Source organism: Acanthisitta chloris, unplaced genomic scaffold (assembly GCF_000695815.1).
Source record: "Acanthisitta chloris isolate BGI_N310 unplaced genomic scaffold, ASM69581v1 scaffold1626, whole genome shotgun sequence".
Lineage (NCBI taxonomy): Eukaryota > Metazoa > Chordata > Aves > Passeriformes > Acanthisittidae > Acanthisitta > Acanthisitta chloris.
In genome coordinates this window covers 1-24,138 of record NW_008677430.1, presented here as the reverse complement: position 1 = coordinate 24,138, position 24,138 = coordinate 1, and the positions used below count along the sequence as shown (strand labels likewise).

At 39.9% G+C, this 24,138-nt stretch overlaps 1 protein-coding gene across 1 annotated transcript in view; it reads right to left on the bottom strand.

Annotated features, from left to right (window-relative positions):
• The window catches only part of AASS (aminoadipate-semialdehyde synthase), a 26,897-nt gene extending 4,296 nt beyond the window's left edge, over positions 1 to 22,601 (bottom strand). The window contains exons 1-19 of the mRNA XM_009076485.1: positions 22,389 to 22,601; positions 19,879 to 20,055; positions 19,143 to 19,227; positions 18,520 to 18,587; positions 18,261 to 18,407; positions 17,240 to 17,318; positions 17,025 to 17,152; positions 16,706 to 16,854; positions 15,401 to 15,523; positions 14,759 to 14,870; positions 14,176 to 14,235; positions 14,018 to 14,085; positions 10,551 to 10,672; positions 7,073 to 7,202; positions 6,107 to 6,217; positions 4,715 to 4,823; positions 4,145 to 4,285; positions 2,494 to 2,661; positions 135 to 230 (exon numbers count right to left, since the gene is read on the bottom strand). Of these exons, the coding sequence (XP_009074733.1) occupies positions 135 to 230; positions 2,494 to 2,661; positions 4,145 to 4,285; positions 4,715 to 4,823; positions 6,107 to 6,217; positions 7,073 to 7,202; positions 10,551 to 10,672; positions 14,018 to 14,085; positions 14,176 to 14,235; positions 14,759 to 14,870; positions 15,401 to 15,523; positions 16,706 to 16,854; positions 17,025 to 17,152; positions 17,240 to 17,318; positions 18,261 to 18,407; positions 18,520 to 18,587; positions 19,143 to 19,227; positions 19,879 to 20,055; positions 22,389 to 22,601 (2,286 nt within the window). The remainder of the gene's footprint in view (positions 1 to 134; positions 231 to 2,493; positions 2,662 to 4,144; positions 4,286 to 4,714; positions 4,824 to 6,106; positions 6,218 to 7,072; positions 7,203 to 10,550; positions 10,673 to 14,017; positions 14,086 to 14,175; positions 14,236 to 14,758; positions 14,871 to 15,400; positions 15,524 to 16,705; positions 16,855 to 17,024; positions 17,153 to 17,239; positions 17,319 to 18,260; positions 18,408 to 18,519; positions 18,588 to 19,142; positions 19,228 to 19,878; positions 20,056 to 22,388) is intronic.
• Between the last annotated feature and the right edge of the window lie 1,537 nt (positions 22,602 to 24,138).

Genomic DNA, 24,138 nt, shown 5'->3' with positions numbered 1-24,138 from the left:
CTTCCTAATTTCCAGGAACAAAAAGCAGAGAAGATCAGGATGCAACACAAGATTGGTAAGCACACCCAAGCCTAGCAATAAGAAAAACATCAGTAAAACAGAGGAGACAAGGTAGAGTAATCAGAGTAACTCACCCAGGTTAGAGGTGGTGTGGTTGAGCTTAACAAAGGATAAGGATCTGGGTTAATTAATCCTAATTTTACAAAGCCTCCCATAGTTTTGGAGTATCCCTGAAATAAAATAATAACATGGTTAAAAATAATAATCACTTGAAACTGAGGTATTCCTCCTTGGTTTGAACGTAGTGACGGGCACAACCATGGTAGTGTTAAGGGTTATTCCCATGGGAAGTCAGCCACAATAACATGATGCCAGTGGGGTCACTGCCACAGAGTGCTGCCTTCCCCAGCCCCTCCCCACCCCTTCCCTAGTTTTCAATACTCTCTTTAATTACTTATTCTGCCATCAATACTTCCATGGCAAGCAGCATTAGTTCCTGGGATAAAAGGGCTCAGCTGGCCACCACTAGTTCAAGCTCCAGCATGTCATTCCAGGTGGGGTTGTATCAGCCAGTTGGCCCATAAACCAACTAGGAGATACAGCGAGCCCAATGCTGAACTCAGCTCACCTGTTTCACACCTGTGTGATTGTATGGACATCAGATTAACTGATTTTAGAGACAAAAATCTTGTGCGTTTGTGTCTTTCCTTCAGGAATATCAGACAGACAACCAGGACAACAGTGGAATGGTATTTAAGAGGAACTGCAAAGGCTGAAACAGGCTGCATAATTAAAGAAGTCTTAAACTGGTTTCTGCTTACTTTTGTTTGTATCCTGTTAACACTCCCACACAGCTGCTAGATACCTAAAAACATTTACATGCAAGTGACTAGAAACACTGTAAAAAAGCAGAATGGTGGAAATCAGGTACGCTGAAAGAGGCCTAAGTATAATTAGGAGCCACTTCCACCAGCACTAGGTGGTGATGCTCAGATGGCCTTGCAGTGAGATCTTTCTGTGACACCTGTGTTTAAACTAACTCCATTAGATATCTAAACTTAATCTCTAAAAGGCAATTTGAGGAGATGATCACCTCTGCACTGAACTGATTGCTTTCTGCTCTGCAGCACAGCAGACTGTGCAAAGGGCCAACATTAACTTCTGCCCTGCTCAGCACCATGTGCTGGCATGTAGGTACCACACAGGCTGAGGTATGGCAAGGTCTTCCATACAACCCTACCAATCTCACCCCAACCCAAAGTGCTTGGCCTGCTTTGGGGGTTAAGAAAACAGCACTAACCACTGAAATAGCACCCTTGTAGCACACTTACAACCACTTGTCATGTCACCCTGACATTTTTGCAGTTTCTTGTGCTAACACTTACTCAAAATAAGAATATTTTACCAGGCACCAAATGGAAGAGTATATACTGTCATATTAAGACTTCATGATGGCATAGATGCCTTCCACATACTTTAACTGCTGAACAAGAGATTGTATCTAGACTGACAAAAACAGAGCTATTGCAATTTGTAACCCTTAATTCCCCCACCTTGGCCTTCCATCTTGTTTTGCTAAGAAAGCCTCCCTCTCTCCCAGATACAAATAAAAAATCCTATTGTATTGCAACAGAGGAATTAAGAGGGAAAGGACATACACTTTCCTCAGGCCACGGACAAACAACAATAACTTAAACCTTGACATAAGCCTTATCTCAATAGACATATTACAACATCCATAAAAGCTCTTTCAAACCTTCAACATGGTTTTAGGTTTCTTCTAAATGTATATTGACTGCTGAAAAAGATTTTACAAAAGAAATCTGAAAGAATATTGTAATATTATGTTTTAATTCATCTTTGTGCATCTAACAAATGAAAAGAGTCTGTCAGTTAGAATGAACACACACTAATCTCTTGGCGTTTTATTTAACTGACCAAAATTACAAAGCTGCTCAAATTCAAGATTTCCAGTTATTTAATTAAAAACTTTCTCACTTTGATAGAAAATCATAATTTTCTATAAGACATTATGTTTTTCATGGGAATATAAGCAATAAACTAAGTTCAAATTTTCATCAGCTTTAAGAGAATAGATCAATTCTTAAAAACACTAAACAGGAACACACATCACACAAACCCTTCAGAATTATTTAAGGTTTATAAAATCTTCTATTGATCTGACACCAAATACGGAGCCAGACAAGAAAAGAAACACAGATACAGATTATACAAGCCAACTGACCAGCTGCCTAAAACAAGTAAAACTATTTTTCTGCTTTGCAACAAACACCTGTTAACTGAAGCAAGTAAAGCTACATTAGAAAAATGAGATAAGTGCTTTCAGTTATCTCTTAACTGGGATAGTGGAGAGCTGCTCATCAATAGCAAGTGCAGAGCTATAAAAGGCTGAGTTTTAAATACAGTTTTCTTGAAATTACAGCATTCATCTCTTGAGGAAAACAATAATTACTAATAACACTAACAACTTACCTTGTATCTTAATGTGCCTCTCAGTAAAGTGCGAGCTGTCTGAATACCATATGGCTCAGCATATTTTGTACTGTCTCTGTTAGGAAAACCTTCGAGATTTAATCCTGGGAAAAAATCCATGGGGGTAACAGAATCTAGTAGTGCTCCTCCAGCTGGAATATTGATAATCTAAATTTTGTGAAAGAATGGCAAATATTATTTTGGTGCAGGTATATTTAATTTATTATAGAACAGAAAAGATGAAGTATGTGAAGTATTAAAATAAATCAGGTGATATCACACAGATATAAAATTGTTGCCCATGTGAATCTCTACTTGAGGCTACAAAGCACAGAGAGAATGCACCACTGAAGGAAAACAAAAAAGAGGTTGACTAGTTCTATTATCACTCCCATCCAAAGCCTTGAACCCTGCTTCCTTCTAGCAGCTAATGCACAGATCTGCTATGCAGCATCAATACAAACTCATTTTCTGACTTCTGAGCAAAGGGCCAAGGTTTATTTCTACAAGAAAGACTAAAGCAATGAAGCCTGCATCAATGCCAAAAGATCTTATAGTGTTTGCAGGCAAGACAGGTATGTGAAAGAATCCTACACAATGGTCAGACAGATAAGTATTTAGCGGCGAGGAGGAAAACTTGACGAATTTACTGACAAGATCACCTAGTGCTCTCATAATGAATCATTCATATGCATGATCTAATTTTTCCTCGTAATGGGTGAAGCAGGTCAGAATTAAATCAGAATCATTTCACATTCTCCAAGGAACCCTTTCAATGGAAACATAACTATGTGTTGTTGCTTTTTAAATAATGATACAGTGTATAATCCCTGAATTTTTCTTACTGCAATAAGAACACTACAGCACCAAAATGCCACGATAAAACATCTCAAAAGAATTCTCAGTTTTGCAGATAGAGTTTAGGTAATTAGCTAAACTTTACAGTGGTTATACAAGGCAGTCTCCTTGACAATTGAAGAGCACCTGCTTCGTAACTACTCTGAGCAAGTGACACTGGAAACAGATGGTACTGGAAAGCACTGGAAAGCTTTGCACAGATCAGTTATGAGCTTTCCATTAAATAGACACAGTGATATTTGCTAGGTTAAGTCTACTCTAACGACTCCGGCACAAACAGCAAAACAGAGCACTGTATACGATCACAAAACCCACACAGTGAGTTGTCAGTATTACAGATTGCATCAAAAGAAAAAGAAATCAAGAGTTCTGCTATACACTGTGCAAGTACAAAATTAAGCTGTTTGGTTTACAAACATAACTAGATGGAAAAGCAAGTAGAAGGATGCATTCTTGTCTTTGTTTCGCAGGGCCAAAGACAGGGCAATTAAGTGGCAAAAGCAACACTCAACAAGGATGGAAGCTGAACCCAGAAAACCAACTCTGATCCAGTGCTTTAGTTATTAGAACACATTCCATCCTTGCAATCAGTTTCCACATAGTAAGTAAGAATTAAGAAGGCAGCAGCCAGGCACCATCATGCTCCAAACATAGTGAGGTATGCAACTGGCTTAGGTAAGTGTCTGCCACTGGTTTGAAAGTAAATACAGCACCTTACAAATCCCAATTCCCTCCTTAGCCCAGTACCACATTCCTTGCCTGCCTTTAATTGAAAATGTTCACATTACTTCACCTCTCCATCTTTCAAATACGTAGCAGCCTGAATTGTATTCAGCAACACTCCTTGTGGACTCCAGCTGAATTTGTATCTCAGAGGATTGTCAGAGTGCTCTGGAGCTGGCAGGCCACCGCAGAAAGAAGTGTAGGATATAACCTGTCATATTTATCCACAGGAAAGAAACAATGAAGAGAAGACAGACCAGTATGCAAACAGTACAGAGCTACCCCGCAGGATCCTCATTAGTTCTAAAATTTCTGTTGATGTTAGCCCCCAAATCAGCCAAATCATAAGAATCTACAGTGGAGAGGGGAAAACAAAACAATTTCACTGAGCAACAGTGTCAAGCTGTTCCACTGCAGGCACTGTCCATAAAGGAGAGGAAACCAAAATATACACTGGGGCAAGGCCATCTTAGTTGATGGTCTCACCAATTGGATTAGTAGCCACCAAATTCCAAGTATCAGGAAAAGTAAAATGTCCAGAGTCTGTTACACATCAGTGATATGCCCAAAACCTGTGTGGTGTTAAAAAAACTTTACTGATAAAATCTTGGCAGAACTGTGCACTACCTGCTAACCTTACCGTAGCACCAACTTCTTTTGCCTTGTCAATACATTCCATTGCCAGCATATGGTCAAGACCAGGATCTAAACCCATTTCACTGACAACTGTAATCCCAGCAGCTTCTACACTAAAAATAACAGAAATACAGAGCTGTCAGAATAATCATTATTACTAGCCTTTTACCCTGTAAATCTGTCAAACAAAGGCCCACTGAACCTTCCCAAACACAGTACATTCTGGGTTCTGTCTGCAGTTTGTGGGGAAAAAAAACAGAGGCAGATGTTAAAACCTGAAGAGTGACAGTTGTCTAAGAGTTATTCTAACCTTTATTTATTTTATTTTGCTGCAACTTCTAAGGGCCTGTGGAAAAATAAATTCCTCCCAGCTACTATTCCTACCATATCCCATATTCTCCTGGACAGTGCTATAGTGCAGGAAGGTAGTAATGCAGAGGGCAACACAGACCTAGTCATAATTGCCCTACAGAGCTCCTGCAGGGGAGAGAGAATGAAAGGTCTACCTTCCCAAATTACAAGTATTTGGGTTTGGTTTTTTTTTCAGATTGCCTACAGTCCCAGTGGAGGTTACTTATCACTGCAAACTAAGGATTTATTTTCAAAATCACTGTGTTTTGACAAATGAGAAATGTCTTTCCTTTTTTTTGAGAGTATGCTATGACCTCAGCAAGAATCTCCCTCACTGCCTGTAACTCTGGTTCTCTACCCCTCTAGCTGCTTCTGTTTTATCTTTTTTTAACACACAGCATGTACAATTCTTATCTGACTTGAATGCACTTCTGAGTTTCCAGTACTGTGACTAAGAGAAGCATCTAGAGGAAGCTTCATGCCCAAAACAACTTCCAGGCATATAATAAGTAGGACAACAGAAATATCAGAATAGTTACAACTGCCAGCAGTTTGAGACGCATACAGTGGAGGCCTGTTGAAAAGAAGGGCATGAAGGAGGGTATTACTGTAGATACAATAGGGCAAGAATGAGGTTTTATTAGGGAAGGCAAAGGATGACAAACAAGCTCGCTGTCACTGGTAGAACAGGACAGCCCAGCTGCTAAATTTGAACATTAGCCCAGATAAAACATCCTAACAGGTCTAAGGGGAAAGAAAAAGGCATATTAACATGGAATAACATGATTCATGCAGAAGAGTACATTCCAGTGTTTAGAGCACTAGTCTGACAGATCGGGATATGTACTCATTCCTCCGCTCTGCCGCAGCCTCCACATGCACCTTTGGGGAAAGGTACTTAGTCCTCCATCACAGAAATGGAAGGAGAAAGAATGCAGAAAACAGTAATTCAAAATAAGCTCTGCAGATGTAAGAGACAGCAAAATATTCAGAAAATGCACTAGAGAAGGAAGCAACACCAAGGACATGCTGCTGTCACACCTACCTCTCCTGGAGTTCTTTCATAGCTGGTGTTAAGTAGCTGGCTGTTACCAAGTTCACTTTGTTGTCAATGCATCTCTTAGCAACAAAAGGATGTGCTGAGTAAGGCAGCAAACTACAAATGAACAAGAATTATGCACCATCAAAATTCAACCAGTTGCTTATGCTGTCACTGGAAAGACACAAATGTTTCCCGTCTGCCTAGAAAAGAGCTCAAGTAAATGCAACAGTCATACCTGCCTTGCCCTTGAGTAGTTTCAAACCTACAAAAGTGAAACACTACCCTATGAGGACAGCATTGTTGTATGCACTCAGAACAGGGCACTAAACAACAGGGGAGTCGTTCTTGAGACAGTACCTTTTCTCACACTTCTCTGTGAAACCACTGACCTCTTTTCAAAGCCACCTTCTAAACAGGCATGCTGGAGGTTTAGAAGATGCAAAACCACCCTTGAGAAAGCTTGCATTACAATGATCTTGCTGAAGTACTTTGTGAAAAAGCAAGCTCTGCATAGAGCGGAAATAATACTCATGGTATCCATGGCAAAAGAGACAAAATGGCAAAGACTATGAAGTCATTTCCTTCCCTGCTTCAATACCTGGAAGGGGATCCTTCTCAGTGGGATCGGGAGAAATAACCCAGATGTCAGAATTTTGCCTCCTCTGGTGAACATGCAAATTTCACCCCAGGGACACATACACTTGTGGATGTAACTGGCCTCTCACACTAAGAAGGGAGTCTGTGTAACTGGTGTGAAGAGATGCTGTAGTCAAAACCCCTTTGAAAGTCCTGATGCTCTGCTACATGAGAAGGCAGTGGCCAGTTACAACTACTTACATATAAAAAAATTACCCCAGTTCCTGGCCATTAAAAAAATAAAGCTGCCATGTTAATTTATGTCAGTCAACTTGGAGAAAGAAGCAGCATGACTTCGTGTTGAGCCTATCATGTTTTTGGCAGAATTCTGACCTGATGACAAGGTCGTGTTTCTTCACCAAAGAGGACAGCTTTTCCTCATGCTTAAGGACATCCATATGAATTGAGGTAACATTGCTGTATTTCTTCATGAGTTGTTCAAGTTGCTCCTTCATGAAAGATACTGTTTCAAAAGTAAAACACATCAATCATTACCTAAAGATGAAGGTAAGCCCAAAGCACTCCCATGTGCTATACTTCCCAGAGAGAAACAGTTGCATAGGTGTTTCCTTTCACTAACAGTTGAAATCAAGCATAAAGCACCTTATTCCCAATAAAACAGTCAATTTTGTTATCAATTGCCAGTGTCAAGCCATAGCTGCTACAACTCAAGAACAAGAATCTACAAACACTTACTCTGAGAAGTAAAGAACCACTCAGTGCTAAATTGTGTAATGAGAACAGACTTGCAAGCAATTAGCAACTTTGTGGGAGTACTTAAAAAAAGGTTTTAACTGTAGTTTTTCCATCAGCAGACTAAGTCAATGCAAATTATTCACACAAAAATAGACACTCTATGAAGGTATAGAACATGAGACAAAGGACTGTTAAACCTATCTTTGTGCAGTAGGACATCCCAGAATGCACTGGCTCACTTTTATCACATGCAAATGTCCTCCCAGTATGGTTTTCTACATAAGCATTGGCTATGTTTGCCAGGTAACAGAGCACCCACATGGTGGGAAAACAGATAAAGTAACAGAAAGAAGCACACATTAACACCTAAGTGGTTTTTAGAAAAAGGGAAAAACATCTGCTGAACGAATGCATCTCTTGCCCAGAAACCTGTCACAAAAGTTATAAAAACCCAACACTTGTATTAGAGGCTTGTCAGGGTGATGATCCACCACAAAAGCAAACTCCCATGACTTTAACTCCAAACCCTCATAAAAACCTTGGGCAAGGTATATTCTAGGTTTTAAAAGTCATACATACTGGAGGTCCAGTCTTTGATATCTCAGGTGGACACATGCCACTTATTGGTGAGTCTCAAAACATACTGAAAAAGACACTGAAAGTATTTCAAAGAACAAGCGACCAAACCACTGATGGAAGGATAAAAACAGATTCTTTTGGAATCCTCAGAGATGAACTGTTACCTTGGATCCAGCAGCAGTTCAATTAAAGGAAGTGTTTGAGGGCAAAGAATGCAAGTAACAGTGAAACAAGAGGGGCACTTGGACATTTATGTTCAGGCTCAAGGAAAGTTTTAAGGAAAGATCTCAAGAAAGTGGCAAGAGCTGTAGTAAACACTTAACACAGAAGCAGCTCATCTGAACTAGAGGTCTGACAAAAATAAAGTTGATCAACAGAAGAATACAGCAGCTCTACTATGCCCTGTCAAAAGTACCACTAACCTTACTTAGGCGGCTTCTTAACTTAGAAGTTTTCTTAAGATTTTTTGTTAGATACAGTCTTAATAGAAAAACCGTTAGGAGTAGGGAGCCAAAAGGACCAGACAAGTTAAAAACTTTAAAAGGGGAGAAAGAGAACCAAAGTTAGAGTACCGAGTAAGAACTCAGTAACATCTCACATATACCACTGTGAAAGCAAGCAGCAATTTTTCTTTTCCTTATTTACTTATCACATAACAAACTTGACCTTCATGCTTTGATTTTGAAGGGACATCAGCCTTTAGGTATACCAACCCTTATTTAAGTCAGTCATCAAGTAGTCTGTTTGGTAGAACAAGGTGTAGGAGTAAACTAGAATGTCAGGAACTCGCATCATGTCCAAGATGTATTAAATACTACCAGCATTCATGAGCTCATCAATGTGCTAGGTAAGCACTGCACAACTAGAAACACTGGGTGAAAAATGAAAAATAATAGCCTATCCCAAAAAGTGCATTTCCTGGCACATTTACAACCTCGTGTGAAACAGAATAATTAAATAGTATTGAAACAGTCAGAAATTTTGTTCTGGGTTTGACTTTCACTCAGAAATATCAAAAAGGCATGCCCACTGCTTCCCACTTGAATGAAATTCTGTGTTGCCCTGACCCTTGAAGGAAGATTGCAGCAGAAAAATTGAATGCCCAATTCACATCATTCACCATTTTTAACATAACAGAGATTAAAACATTAAGCTTTAGCTTAGGTCAAATATGACCAAAAGGTCCAGATTCAATCTGACTAGTTTTAATATACCTATGGCTTAGTCCTACCAATCCTGCATATGATATTATAACTAAATGGAATAAATCCAGTCTCTGCCTGCCTACACTTGTTCCTTCCTAATATCTTGCTCCTGCTGCCATCAGCACTTACCAGTTTAAGGAAAGCAGAACTGAAAAAGAGATCCATAGTAATGCAACCAGTGGTGTAGCCTAACAGTAGAAAACCAAACATGGCACTGTGATGTGCATTTTTGCTTTCTGCACCTTCTTTGGCTGCCTGTTGTCAAATATTAAACAAGTAATATCTTTGTGTCTCTTTCCTTCTGACCATTTTGTGTGCACTTGCTGTAGAAACTGCATGTTTTTAAACTACCCAGATAAGAGGCATCTGCTATGTTTGGTCTGTGCTTGGCAAAACAGATTTTCCAGTTCACCTGGTATCCCTTACTGCTACTGTACTGCAGGGATTAGCTGCAGCCTCATACTGGTGAGGGGATGGGCACTGCACATTGCTGTAATCCTTCCCTGTTCACCAACTCAGGCAGTGCTGATAATGAGGATGTAGCATTCTTAGAGTTCCCCTCTTCTACCTAATAAATCTTTTCCAGGGGTTAAAAGTACTATGGTTATCACCACAAAGGGTAGGAAAAGCAGCTAAGTATGAAAGTATCATGAAGGGGAAAAAAACACCAAAGTAACAATAAAAATCAACAGAAATACAGCTCTTAAGGGAAACGACTTCCCAGCATAGTATGTTTCAGGCAATACAGCCTGGGTTTTAAATCCGAAGTCAGAGAATCAGGGTAAAGTCATCATTAAGGGTACAGAAGAGAGTTTCTGAGATGCTCACTGTGAAATACGCTACAGATAAAACCAAAACAGAGGAATAAACAAGAAGGTATGTGGGGGCTGAAAAGAAGGTCACAGTCTGAAGGTTTGCCACCATGGTACTGGTTATAACAGCAGCAGAGACTTCACTCATACAGATGTCTATAAAAACATTTTCATCTTATTGTGTGAGGTTGAAAATACAGCCAAGCACCAACAAAAGAGACTGACTAGCTATAAAACCAAGACCAAAACAGGTTAGAAGGAAAAATACTTCTAATTTCCCTAGAGGTTACACTTGTAAATAGTAAACTTTTAACACAGCTATGTCATTTTTTTAATCAATTATATAAACTCAAAATGCTCACAGAGCTACAAAATCATTTACTGCTGACCATAATAACACAGATTTTCTTTATCTGTTCTCAGAACCACATCCATTTATTACTTATGAGAAAGGTTCTGCTACGTTAGCAAGTTTCAATATGATAATTTTGCAATGAAAATAAACAAATTTTTACTTACCAACTGTGATCTCAATGTTGGAATCTCTAGTGAGATATTCAAGTACAGGGCCAGAAACATAGCCAGATCCAAGCAACAAAACCCTCTTCTTATCATCCATTTTCAGAGACTGAGCCTGTTCCCTAGATGGTGTTACAGGCAAAATTAAAAACCACACAGAAGGAAACTGTAAGTTGCTAAAGCTAACAGAATATGTATGTTTTAGCAAGTCTACAAACCAAGAGCTCTATTCAGACCAAGAATTCCTGGCTATCTGGCCCAGGACTGTCTAGTACTGCTTCCATTCTTCTGCTGCATAATTTCAAGTTTCTTTCCTCCAACATGATCAAACCCATCAATATCTTCACCACTTCTCCAAATGCTGCTGGATGTCTATCAAAATTTTCCTCAGTTGTCACTGTGTTTTTCCCAACGGCCAAATTACTGTAACCTGATCACTTGAGCACCACCAAGCTGTCTATGTCATGTTGGGCAGTCAGAAAGGAATTCCAGGCTCTGTCTTTCTCCCTTCACATCATGGGTAACTGTTAAAGTACACAAAACCATGCTGGTCAAAGCTGCTATTAACTGGTATAAGTCAAACTAGGCTCATTAGTCCATCATAGGAACAAGATAGTCAATAACAGTCAAATAGTAGTTAATGCCCAATTAAAAAATCATTGCAGACAAGGACTCAGATTTGAAAACCATCACAGTGTTTCAACCAAACTTCTACTACTCTCATAAATAAATTTAAGTAGATGTCCTGCTGACTTTCAACATAAAATGTATTCACATCAGATTTTGCATTTCTTTTTGCCAACCAGAATAATGTAATTCAGTAGTTGTTTAAATATGCTCCCAGAAATGTATAAATTATAACAGAAAAACACATTTTGGTCATTTTTAATTATTTTTCCTTTTAGCTCAAATTTGCATTAAGTTGTAAAATTAGGATATTAAAACTTTGTCTGACAAGTCATCACTGCATAGATTAAAAGTATTTAGCAAATAAAACATTTTCTTAAAGCACTTTTTATTGTTGAAGAAAGGGAAGCTGGTCACTGCCCTACTGTTTAACCTAATCAATGGAGATTGAGGTTTGGCTTTTCTTATCCCACACCCTGAGAATAAATTTCAATAAACAGGTAGGACTTTCAAAGACACAGACTTACAGGAAACTTCCTAAGTGTATAAGCGAGTTCCTCGATTTCCCCTTTATTTGTAAAGCTTGAGTAACTCTCCAGAGTTCCAGATGTTCTAACCTCTCTTCCTCCTATTTCAGACTAAATTTTTCTAAAGCCATTCTTTCCAGTTCATTAAATCTGAAAGGTATGTACCAACGTCTCAACTCTCTAATCTATCTAAACTTTTACTGTAATTGTGTGCTGTTTATTATTAAAATAATTACTGTAAATTTTGACCTTCATAAAATTTCTACAGATTTGATTTTTTTTTAAAGTTAAATGATGTTTTAATACATTCACAGAAAGGTTCCTAAGCTCATCATATTCTTTCACATGGCAAACCCAAGGACTTTCCTCCTCCTCCTATCAATTCTAATAAAACATCTTCCACAGCTACACCCTCATGCAAAGAGAAAAATTCCTCTCCACCCTTTACTTATAGGGAGCAGCAGTGCTATGCAGCTTGGAGTGTCGACAAAGGGGAGACTTCCTGCATGAAAGCAAGTTGGATTTTGCAAGCAAACTTATATTTGCTTAAAACTTTTCCAGTGTCTAGAATGAGGTCACACTTAGGTCAAACACAGCATGTCTGCTCTAGGACAGGCAAAAACATGAGCTGCCAAATGAGCCCCCAAGTATGGAAACAGAATCTACACAGTTCCAGAAAAGAACATTTCAGATCATGCCTAGTCTCTCTATATGAGTTTAAATAATTCAGTTATGTTAATCTGTGAACAAATAACAGTAATGCTAGAGGTCTATGCGATATGCCATTGCAGCTCTGGATGAGGAATCAGCAGCAGTTAAGAAGCAAATAAAGGTGCAAAGATGGAGATAAGGTTGGTAAATCAAACTGCTCCTGCATTCTAATGGCACCCAAGACGGTTCAGCTCACACAGTCTGAATGTCCTCTGTCTGAAATGTTCATGGATTTGAAAGTGTATTAGCAATTAGTCTAAATAGAGCCCTCGGAAACTAGACACAGCATAATACTTTGTTAGAGTAATAACACCAGCCACAATTCCTACAGGCTCTGAACACAAGCCTGTCTCTAGCTAAACCACCACTCCTTAGGCAGTAAACCCCTGCTTTCATTTGCATCATCTCCAAAGTTTGCAAAGTAAAGGAGAGTATTGTTAGCAGGTCCTGCTTTTGTGACAGCTAAGTGAAAACACCACTGAACACCACATGCAACACACACATCTGCAGAAATATCAAAAAGCTACCCACAAACACCCCCTTGGGAATGAAGTCTCCAGACTCTCAGGGTAGATCACACAAGACCATGCAATCGATTATGGAGAAAGCAAAAAAACTCAGATCTGTGTGAAGAATAAGAAATTTGACTCTTCTGGGGGTCTGCACACAACAAAAATCACTGTGAGCTGAAGTCTTTGAGAGGCAAAGAGTACATTACTTAGTGTGGAAAATGCACCTAAAGCTCATCATACGTAAGTTCCTAACCATAAGTCCCAAAGTTCCCTAAAGAAACTGGAGAGATTTGGCATGCAGAAGTCAACACACTATTTTCAGTGCACAGTGCATGCAGTGATTATGGTTAGATAATTTAAACTTTAACAGGATGCACAATGCAGTTGTCATTGACCATGAACATGAAGCCACAGGTATCCACTTATTGTAAAGTTAACGTTTTTCATAGGCAAACTACAGGTGTTTGTTCATAGTAGAGAGCAAGGGGAAGGGAAGGGAAGGGATATTCAGGTTATTTATATTTTTGTTGGTTTAGTCCACTCAATGCTACCACTGGCAGATAACTACTGAGACAGGGTTTGGACAAAGTGGTAGCTATGGGAATATAATGACAAGTCTGAGAGTCTCACAGAGTCTCCTGAATACATCCAGTCACAGAACAATGCTACACAGCTCAGCACTTGAGCCATACAAGCAGTAACTAGATTCAAGGTATATTTGAGAGCCTTTTGCATTCAGCTATTCCTTTCAAAGGAGTGTTACATCCAGTTCAAAAGGGCAAGGACTAACAGAGTAATATGGCATGTGGCTGTTTTCTGCCACTGGTAAAACCGTTTCATAATGCAAGAAAGAGAAAAATGGCCACTTTCTCAACTTTGAAATAAGTTATTCACAACACATGTTAATGATTTAGGCCATGTGCATGAAGGCATAAGGAAATCATCAAGCTAGGAGACATTTAGACACAGTACAATATAGCTGCATTCCACCAAAACACAAGAGGAAATAAATGCAAAAGGGGAGACAGAATGCAGACAAGGAGGCTTTTTAAATCCTGAACCAAATGAACTTTAAGAAGCTATACATTACCTGCTCTCTCTCAATTTCTGGATATATTGATACTTAGGTGTCAGTGAGCCATTGGATGCAATCACTGCCTGAAAATACATGAAACAAATTTTGAGGGTTTCACGTATCTGTGTATTTCACAGCAGAAGAAGACAAGAGTACCAAATTCCAAAACTTACATCTCGAACAACGGGTGAATAATTCTGTTTTTCAAGAGGTTCCGAGCCTTCTGATAACAGCTATGGAGATAAGTTATTTCAAATCAGGTCACTTTATTACCTATTGGTTTCTTTGAAGTAAAACATCAAGATTTCAAGCAACATTTAAATGCATGTAACAGCATCAATATCTTGTAGGTTTGAAATTCTTCTGGCCCCTATCAGTGTCACTTGACTTTTATGAAAATGGAGGAATTCAAGTAACAGTCTGATTGTGAGCAACTGTTGAGTGCCCAAGAAAACCAGATTAAGACATCTACTGTAGGGTCCAGAAGGAACGAACTACCTGCCAGAGCCTGTTTCCTGCCTACAGAAAGTGTTCTTGAGAAGCCCCTAAGACAACCAGGTCACTAATGTGTCATTCACATGTCGCCTTTTGAAAGTATTGCCTCAAGATTCAAATTTTTTTTCGTTTTTTGAAGTACAAAGTCAGTTATGTTCTACAGCAGATTCTTTTGAATGTTTACAGGAGACCAGAAAAGCAACAAACAAGCAGACCAAAGTCTGAGCCTTTTACCTTCTTGTTGGACACATAAGACCTTACCATCTCTTCAATATATGGGAAAAGCATATCGCCAAAGTACTCTGTTGCTTCTATCGGAAGCTGAGCTGGCAGATTGTCGATGGAACACATCAGAATCCCCGAGCCTTCAACACTGAAAGAGATAACACACCTCTTCTAAACTACTTACAGAATCATCGAGGTTGTAAGAGACCTTTTAAGATCATCAAGTCCAACCATCAACCTACCACTACCACTCTAACCCCTAAACCACCAAACCATTCCACTCAGGGCCAGATCCAAACAATTCTTAAACACCTCCAGGGACAGTGACTTCACTACCTCCCTGGGCAACCTATTCCAACACCTGATGACACTAATAGTAAAAAAAAAAATTCTCTGGTATCTAATCTGAATCTCCTCTGTCTCAGTTTAAGGCCATTTGTTCTGGTTCTCTCATTGCAAGCATGGCAGAAGAGACTCCCCCAGCCTGTAGCACTGCATGGGGTTGCTGAGACCCAAGTGCAGGACCTGGCACTTCGTCTTATTGAACCTCATGCTCATACTGCTTGGTACCCAAAAGGTACTTCATGTCAGAAGTGTTTTAAATGAATCACTTTTCAATATAATGTTTCACATGTACAAATTACAATGGAAAGCAATAAAAATTAAGGGCTCTCCCACCTGTCATGAATAATATGCTGGTCAGCATCATACATACAAAATGGACTGTCAATTGTCGTACACTCCGTCATAAATTCTATAGATCCTCCAGTGTCTGCTGAAATGTCACATATTGCCAGAAGTCTAAAGCGATTAAACAAAAAAGACAATGGAATAGAGCATTATACAAATTACTAGGAAACATAGGCATAAAAGATCACAAATGAACAGGAAATATAAGAAATGTGAGATCTATCCGACTCGTAGCTTTATTCATCTTAACCAGTCTAGAAGTCAGCAGAACACAAAAAATGATATTGGAAAATGTAATGGAAATTTGTCCCTACTGTAGTCATCAGATTTGCATTCACATAAACAGCATCCATATCTCATATGTAACTTCTCAAAGACAGGGAGAATCCACTCACCCATCATCTTTTCTCTCTACACCTCTCATTCATTACCCATCTACCAGTTCCCTTGAGCTGTCACTGGGAAGTCCTGCACTAAAATAACCTCACCACCATAAAGGGAAGCCTAAAGAAGTGGCTGCCTCCTTCCAATTCACAGATACCAGGTGCAGGTGGAGCATTCATTAGCCTAATGCACAACCTCTGGCTTCACTCATGGTTAACACTTAAATTCTCTATTTGTCATGTGAGAGAAAGAAAGGTGTCAAGAGTGGATGGAGAAAACACAAAGACCGATTCCTCACCAGGATATATTGTCACATCCTCCCCAAATCCATTCCTGAGCCAGTCTCCAAGAGAACTGTTACACAGGGAAGAGAAAGGGTGGCTCATACACTGAAATGAGACTAACGCTTGATTTGGACCCTACATTCCATCCTTAAAGCTACTCAGGGTTGTGAAGCATTTTCACTATCTGCTGCAGAACTAAGAGGTGTTATGGAACAGTTACTGAATTTGTATAAGCCAAACAACAGGGTAGGAAAAACTTAACCAAAAAAACTCTGGTTAGGCATAAAATCATCTAACAATACTGGTGAAGTAGGTGCATTTCCCAGATGTCACACTGTCTGTATTGGATTCTGCACAAGAATCAATGGCAGAACTATCCCTGCAGAAAGACGACAGCCAATACCTGTCAGCATTTGTACTGTGATGTTTTCAAAAACTCCAAACTGTGAAAACAAGACTGCAAAGCACAGAAGAACAAAGGCAGAATCAATGGGGCACCATAAAACATGAAAGAGGAATAATGGAAGAAACAGAATCATTTGGTAGATACTGTGGTGGAACTGCTTAACAATACAACTTAATCATGGTGCTGCAGAATTGTTACAAGTGAAACGAGGTGTCTTACTTGTGTGGTAACTCAGGACAGCCCTCCGTTGCACCACCAGCAGATTTAACTGGCACCAGCAGGTTCTGAGCATCCTGCCGACTCAGCAAGCGAGGAGTATGTTGTTCCCAGTATATGCCATTAATTAAACAGGTTGTGTAGGGTGCAATCTGCAAAGAAAGTTACAGATGCCTGATGTTCTCATCTAGCACTGTAAGAAGCTGAAAGCACCTGGTCTAGCATTTTAAGTGAATGCTCTCTCAAATGATGAATATGCAGAGGTGCAGTAACTACCAACACTCTGGAAAACCTTTCACAAAAAACCAGAAAAGATGCTCACATCAATGTGAAAGCGAGAAGTGTAATTTTCTGGATGTTTATCATAGTCTACTGGATCATACTGTCCATCACGTTTCCTTACAAGATGATGGTGACGACTTAACACTGTCCCATAGACTTTTCTGAGGTCTAAAGTTTAAAAAAAAAATTAAAATATGGTTATACTTGGACAAAAAGGGTTCCAGTGTTTTCAGTCATTTTATTGCCACAGCATACCTCCAGATCTGGAAACTTCCTTTAACTCATGTGGTTCCACAAACTCACATGGGAGGGCATTGAACATTTCTTGAGCACCCTGAAACCATGAAGTAGGATTCAGAATGAGCAGAGCATAAAGGTAATAATGTAACACTGCTCAACAAATACAAAAATGTCATGCACAATTTGACAGTCCTGCCAGAGAACATCTTCAGAAATGCACACGCCATTTCATACATACCCCCACTGACCCAAAACCAAACTGCCTGGGTTCTATGTGCAAGGACTTGCCATCACTCCCCACTACTGCAGAATGCCTAACCCACAGTCCAACGTCTGGTTCATGTTTCCAGTGGCTGAGATGGGAGGACTCAACATGAGGATGGTTTGCTGCCACTCTGAGGTACAGTTTCTCTTTAGGAGAGACATCTGAAGCCATACCTCATCAACCAGGCTGCTCTAAAGGCAAAGAATTTCAAGATGACTTCCCCAACAAGATGTGATCACAAACACAAGCCATTCAGACACGCTATCTTTTTGTCCAGAACAAACACGTTTTCACAGGCAGCGATTTCAGTTTATACCTGGAGCCTTGTTAACTGACCTTTGTTGCCAAAACTAGGAGTATGCCTTTTCCTTATGTTACAAAAATAGCTCTAAATTCCAGCACTTGTAAGCCAAGTCAGTGTCACACAGATATAAAAACTCCTCAAGTATTGGAAAAAAGAATTCTTTCCCCCATACTTTAATGGGGTGATTCAATATACCTTGTGAGCTCAGAGTCAACAGTAGGCAGAGAGGGAAATAGAAATCATGCAGTGGGGAAAGGAGCAATAAGATTTAATCCATTTTTCATGCCTTCTCAGGCATGATCTCAAAAGTTTTAGTTTATGGTACTTAAAAAATCTGACTGGCAATGGAAAATGGGAAGTCCAAGAAAACAAAATGATCCCATCAACCTCTTTAACTTGATACATATCAAATGCCAACAATTTCTAATAACAATAATGCAGCATTTCATCTTGAAGACAATTCTTACCTTAGAAACATTACCAGTGCCTGTAAACACAAATGTTAAGGGCCCCATTGACTTTGGCATCAATCCCAGTGAAATTTCATACCCGGCATCCCGTACTGCCTGCACAGCCTGACTGCTATTCCTGTAGTTATGTGCCATCCCAATGTGCTGAAATCAAAGGCACAGAACCATCAAGATATTTTCCATATTCAAATACAGACAATTGGCAGATGCCCAAATATCATTTTGTTAAAGAAAATACATACACATATAGACCTACCATGAAGGGAGTGTGATGTCCCAGGGCTAAAAATCGTAATCCCAATCCATGTAGAATATTGATCATCCCTGTTGTTTAAAAATGAGAGAAGGAGAAATTCAATAGTGGTCCATGATCTTAAAGCTGCTCTGGGCCCACATTATGCATTTAAGCATTATTTATTACTCAGATATCCTTTTATAAGATGCATCCACATCACCACATTCCAAAGAAGGAGATAATAGAGTCTCCTGAAGAAACAGAGCTGAAGTTCACTAGAAAGGAATGAGAACCACGCCTCACAAAAATCAGTGTAAATGGATAACAGTGACAGATACTGTTCAAGCACTCAGGACTGATAGCATTTTTTTTCCAAAAGCCTGATCAGTTGATCTCTTGATATTTAGTCTGCTCCAGATTAGTTAAGTGCACAAACAGGACTTCGAGACAACATAAAATACTGCATTTGTCAGGAATCCACAGGATTGCAGGAGGCACAAGCCAGAATAGAAAAAAGCTGTTAAAAGCAAGAGTTAAAGATGCTGTTAAAAACACATCACAAGCCTCAACTTCCAGGAAATACAGACAACCAGAAGTATTACAAGTCACTTGTTGCAAGCCTGCCTTTACTTTATGCACTATACCTGCTACACCAGCCCACTTTCCAAAGGCCACAACTCGCATTCCTTTATGATCAACCATTTTTTCATAGTCAAACAGTCGAATTTCCTGAAAATACATAGTAAACTGAGTATTAAAATTTTCAGCGAATGCAGTCAGTGGCACATTGCTCTCCCAGGAACTACCTTTTCACATGCCTTTGCCATCCTGCATGATAGAGGCCAATAAGTAATTAAAAAAAGTAAAATAAATCCTACCAAGATGCAAGTATAAAAATAAAAACATAATGGTTGCATTGAATTCTTGTTTAAGAGAGTCTCTGCACTGCCTGTGCCCTCTGGGCACAGAACTGCCCAACATGCCACTCCAGCTGCTGCAGGCCCATTCACATGCTCTGCCAAGAAGCTGCTCATTTCTGAGTGAACTGGATGTCACAGTCTGTAACAACCAAAGCATACTCCAGCTTAATAACTTTCCAACAAACCTTTGTGCTCAGACAGAATGAGCCTTTCTTGAGCACAGCATGCTCACAAGTCATCTGCCTTATGCATGTGAACAGAGTAATACTGCAAGCACAAGATCCTCTGAGCAAGAAATACTCAGCTCCAGGAAAGGATACTGAAAACAGTTCTTGTTAGCAATTTACAAAAGTTTATGCTGAAAGTAGCCATACTAGGCAGTACGCTTTTGGTCACACGCATTATGTTCAGTTTCCATCCCACACTAACCACCAATTGCCTTCACTATGACACAATTTACCTGTTTTAAAATCTCATCCAAAAGGGGCATGTTTGCCTCTTGGGCTTTAATAGTGTGAGAGAAGAAGGCATAGTTCTTTTTGGGGATTAGTTTGTCTTCTGGAGGTCTCTTCACACCTATTATCAAAGAAGCCTCAGAAATATCTTCTTGAATAATGGCACCTGCTTTGATGTAATCCTATGAAAGAGAAAAATCAAAGTTAATTTTTGTGGGTTTTCCCATATTCAGATCTCAGCACATAAGCAACTAGAACAGAGGAAAAACAGATAATTCTGCAAAGCAGAAACAAGTTACTGCATGTAATATATTCATAAACCTCTTTGATAAAGAGGTATCAAGTATCGAATTGAACTACCATGCTAATACCCTATTATACAAGGCCAAAACATAATTATGTGTTAGTAAAAGTCTTCATCTTACACGTACAGACTACAAAAGGATATTTTACTAAATTTAAAGTATCATATAGTACTGCAATAATGAACAGTCCCTTGTAGTGTGTTGAAATACTTGGAAATAAGTTTAGAGAAATATGACAAATTAATCTGAAGACTAATGACATGTGATTTTATAAAATTGTATAAGACTAAGTCCAAACTGATGAGCAAATTCTAAAGGAATGCTTTTACACATCAAAATATTTTTTTGTCCTCCCTTATTCCAAAAATGTATTAAAATTCCAGGAACAGTGTGGTCAACAGGACCAGGGAGGTGATTCTGCCCCTGGACTTGGCGCTGGTGAGGCCACACCTTGAGTACTGTGCTCAGTTCTGGGCCCCTCAGTTCAGGAAGGATATTGAGGTGCTGGAGCAGGTCCAGAGTAGAGCAACAAGGCTGGTGAAGGGACTCGAGCACAGGTGCTATGAGGAGAGGCTGAGGGAGCTGGGATTGTTTAGCCTGGAGAAGAGGAGGCTCAGGGGTGACCTTATCCCCTTCTGCAACTCCCTGAAAGGAGGTTGTAGTCAAGTGGGGGTTGGTCTCTTCTCCCAGGCATCTAGCAGTAGGACAAGAGGGCACAGACTCAAGCTCTGCCAGGGGAGGTTTAGGTTAAATATTAGGAAGAGATTTTTTACAGAGAGAGTGATCAGGCATTGGAATGGGCTGCCCAGGGAGGTGGTGGATTCACTGTCCCCGGAGGTTTTCACTAGATGTGGCACTTAGTGCCATGGTCTAGTAACCACAGTAGGGTTGAACTTGATGATCTTGGAGGTCTTTTCCAACCTGGTTGATTCCATGATTCTATGAATATCATACTTGTGTACATGGTATGATCTGTGCTTCGGTGAAAAGCAGTGTGCCTTAATTAAAAGGTGATATTACAGGTGACCACTAATTCCCTATTTATGTTTCAATTTTTATCTGTTTTCTCAGATATCTTACAACAGAGTAATACTGCTGTTACAAGAACTGTAAAATTTCTCTGTCCTGAAGCTCATATCACTAAAGAAAAAAAAAACCCTCTCTACTCATTTCACATGAGGAATGGGATTGAAGCAAGAACACGATTCACAGAATTCACCCTTCCAGTTCTTTGAAAAAAATATGAGGTTTTTTGGAGTTGTTGCCTTCATACAAACAGAAGACAAACCCACCAATGTTAAATCAATTCCCAAAGTTCTACCTTAAGAGCACCTAGAACTTCTTTGGAGACTGATGACAGGTCAAGAAACAAATAAAAATAACTACAAAAGCTCACCACTGTGACAACATTACATTAAAAGTCTACACAAACTACTCCTTTATCTTTCCACTAGCACACAATGACTCCTCATTTAGCAACAAAATTTATATGTTTTGGGTTTATTTTTTAATATGTGTGCTGGTTTGGGCTGAATGGAGTTAACTTTCTTCACAGTGGCTAGCATGGGGGTATGTCTTGGATTTGTGCTGAACACAGGGTTGATAATGCAGAGATGTTTTTGGTTTTGCTGAGCAAAGCTTACACAGAGCCAAGGCCTTTACTGCTTTCCATACTGCCACGCTGGCAAGGAAGCTGGGGGTGCATGGGAGATTGGGAGGAGACACAGCTAGGACAGGGGACCCAAACTGACCAAAAGGATATTCCATACCATAAGATATCATGCTCAGTATATAAAGTGGGAGGAAGAAGGAAGAAGGAAGCCACTTATGGAGTGATGGTGTTTGTCTTCCCAAGTAACCCTTAAGCATGATGGGGTCCTGCTCTCCTGGAGATGGCTGAACACCTCCTGTCTATGGGAAATGGTGAATGAATTCCTTGTTTTGCCTTGCTTGTGTGTGCAGCTTTTCCTTTCTCTGTTAAACTGTCTTTATCTCAACCCACGAGTTTCTCTAGCTTTTACCTTTCTGATTCTCTCCCCCATCCTGCTGGTGGGAGAGTGAGCAAGCAGCTACATGATGTTTGGTGATTGGCTGGGGTTAAACTACGACAATACATTTTCTCATTAATAGCTTTTGAATATTCTTTTTTTTGTACTATGTTTAATAACTGAACTATGGTTTTGCTTAGCTCACTCAAAATGGAACCTTACCTTTTCATGGATGGCTCTACGGTTTGATGGCTGAACCAAGACCTTGTATCCCATCTGCGTCAACTCTTTCACATGCTTTGGTGCTAGAGGTGCTCTTCTTTCCCACGCATTAACATCTTCCCTCCTGATTGCCAGCACAGACTTACGATGATGCCAACACTTAGCATGGTGGAACACACACCTACCATTTGTGACATGAAAGGCTCGGAGCATGATAAAGCCTGATGGCAGCAAAGACAAAGTAATAAAATAATACATGTACATGTATGACTCGAACATTGTTTGTGCAAAAGTTCTGGTCTCCTTTAGCATCTGCTGTAAAACACAAACCAGACATTTTATACTCCAGTTACACCCTGCTTTTGTGAGACATGAATTTACTTTCAGTGTACTTTGTTGCTGGTCTGGTGGGATGTCCTTACAGACGAATTTACAATTTCACAAATTGTTTTCAGTACTGTAAAGGAAGGCTCTGCATGTGTATGATGCAGAAAGTTTTTAACCACAAGGCCTAAAAAGAATGCTGGAACCTTAAAATAACCAATTACATTCATTTGCCACCATGAACATGTAAAGACCATGTACTTATCAAAGCTTGCACCAAGAACAGTCAGAAGTAATGAACACAGAGAACAAAAGCAGAACACAGGCTATAATGCAAGCAGCTAATTAAAAGGAAAAGCCCAATATAAGACCAATGCCAAGTGTTTTTACACATCTAATTCTTACACAAGTCAAAAGTGGAAGATAAGGACAAGACCATGACTCCTGCTCAGCAGTCAGAATATACACATATTTGTATATATATATATATTGTTTCCTATATACTGTTGCCAGGAGCAACAGGTTTTCTCCCTAATACAATTTTTATGCAAAATGGAAAAGCTTCACTGGGACAGATTCCCATTGCAGAGGAAAACCCCTTTATTTTCTGTCTCTTCACTCACAGTGAAGCTTGTATGTCACTGCTTAGCTCTCTGTAAACGGCAGGGGCTTTCCTCAGGCACAGCACTAAATACCTAGAAGCCTAAGGACTCCAGATACTTAGGCAATTAAAAGATGCGGATCTCAGTGACAGAGGCTTCAAAGTTGCGAACTTTGTTTCCAAAGCAATTTAACTGATAACTACATGAATCACTGTACCCAAATCACTTGGAAATCCTGTTTGTCCTCATGCCTCAAATTTGTAAAATATCTATACATCTAATGACTTAAGAGATCCTATCTAATTCCACGCTTGCTGAAACAGAAAAACTAGCACATGACAGAAGACAAAAACAGAAGTACACAGTCATCTACACTAACTCCAAGTGTGATCTTCCTGCCATCACTAGATAAGTCCACCAGCAGAAATTACTGTACTGAAGCTGGAGTTATTTTATGGCACTGCTCTTCAGCATGCTAAGAGGATCCACAGAGGGCACATCGATGCCACTCCAAAGAGAGGAAGCCTTGTCACACAATGCCACCATCCCTGCACACTAACAAACGAGAGCAGTTCACTAACACTGAACCTCACGCCCAAGCCTGCGGCGAAGCAAATTTCCCTGACACAGAGGATTCCTACAAGGAGAGAAGCTGGAGGCCAGGGCAATGAGCAAACAGCCGGTGACCTTCGGCAGGCCAGGAGCTCGGCTGCAAGCCTCAGCGTGCGCTCCGGCTCGGCCACCGAGATACCCATATCCTGCCGGGAAAGTGAAAGTAACCGCGGCACAACGAGCCCGCAGCGCCGCGCGGACCCGGGGGCCGC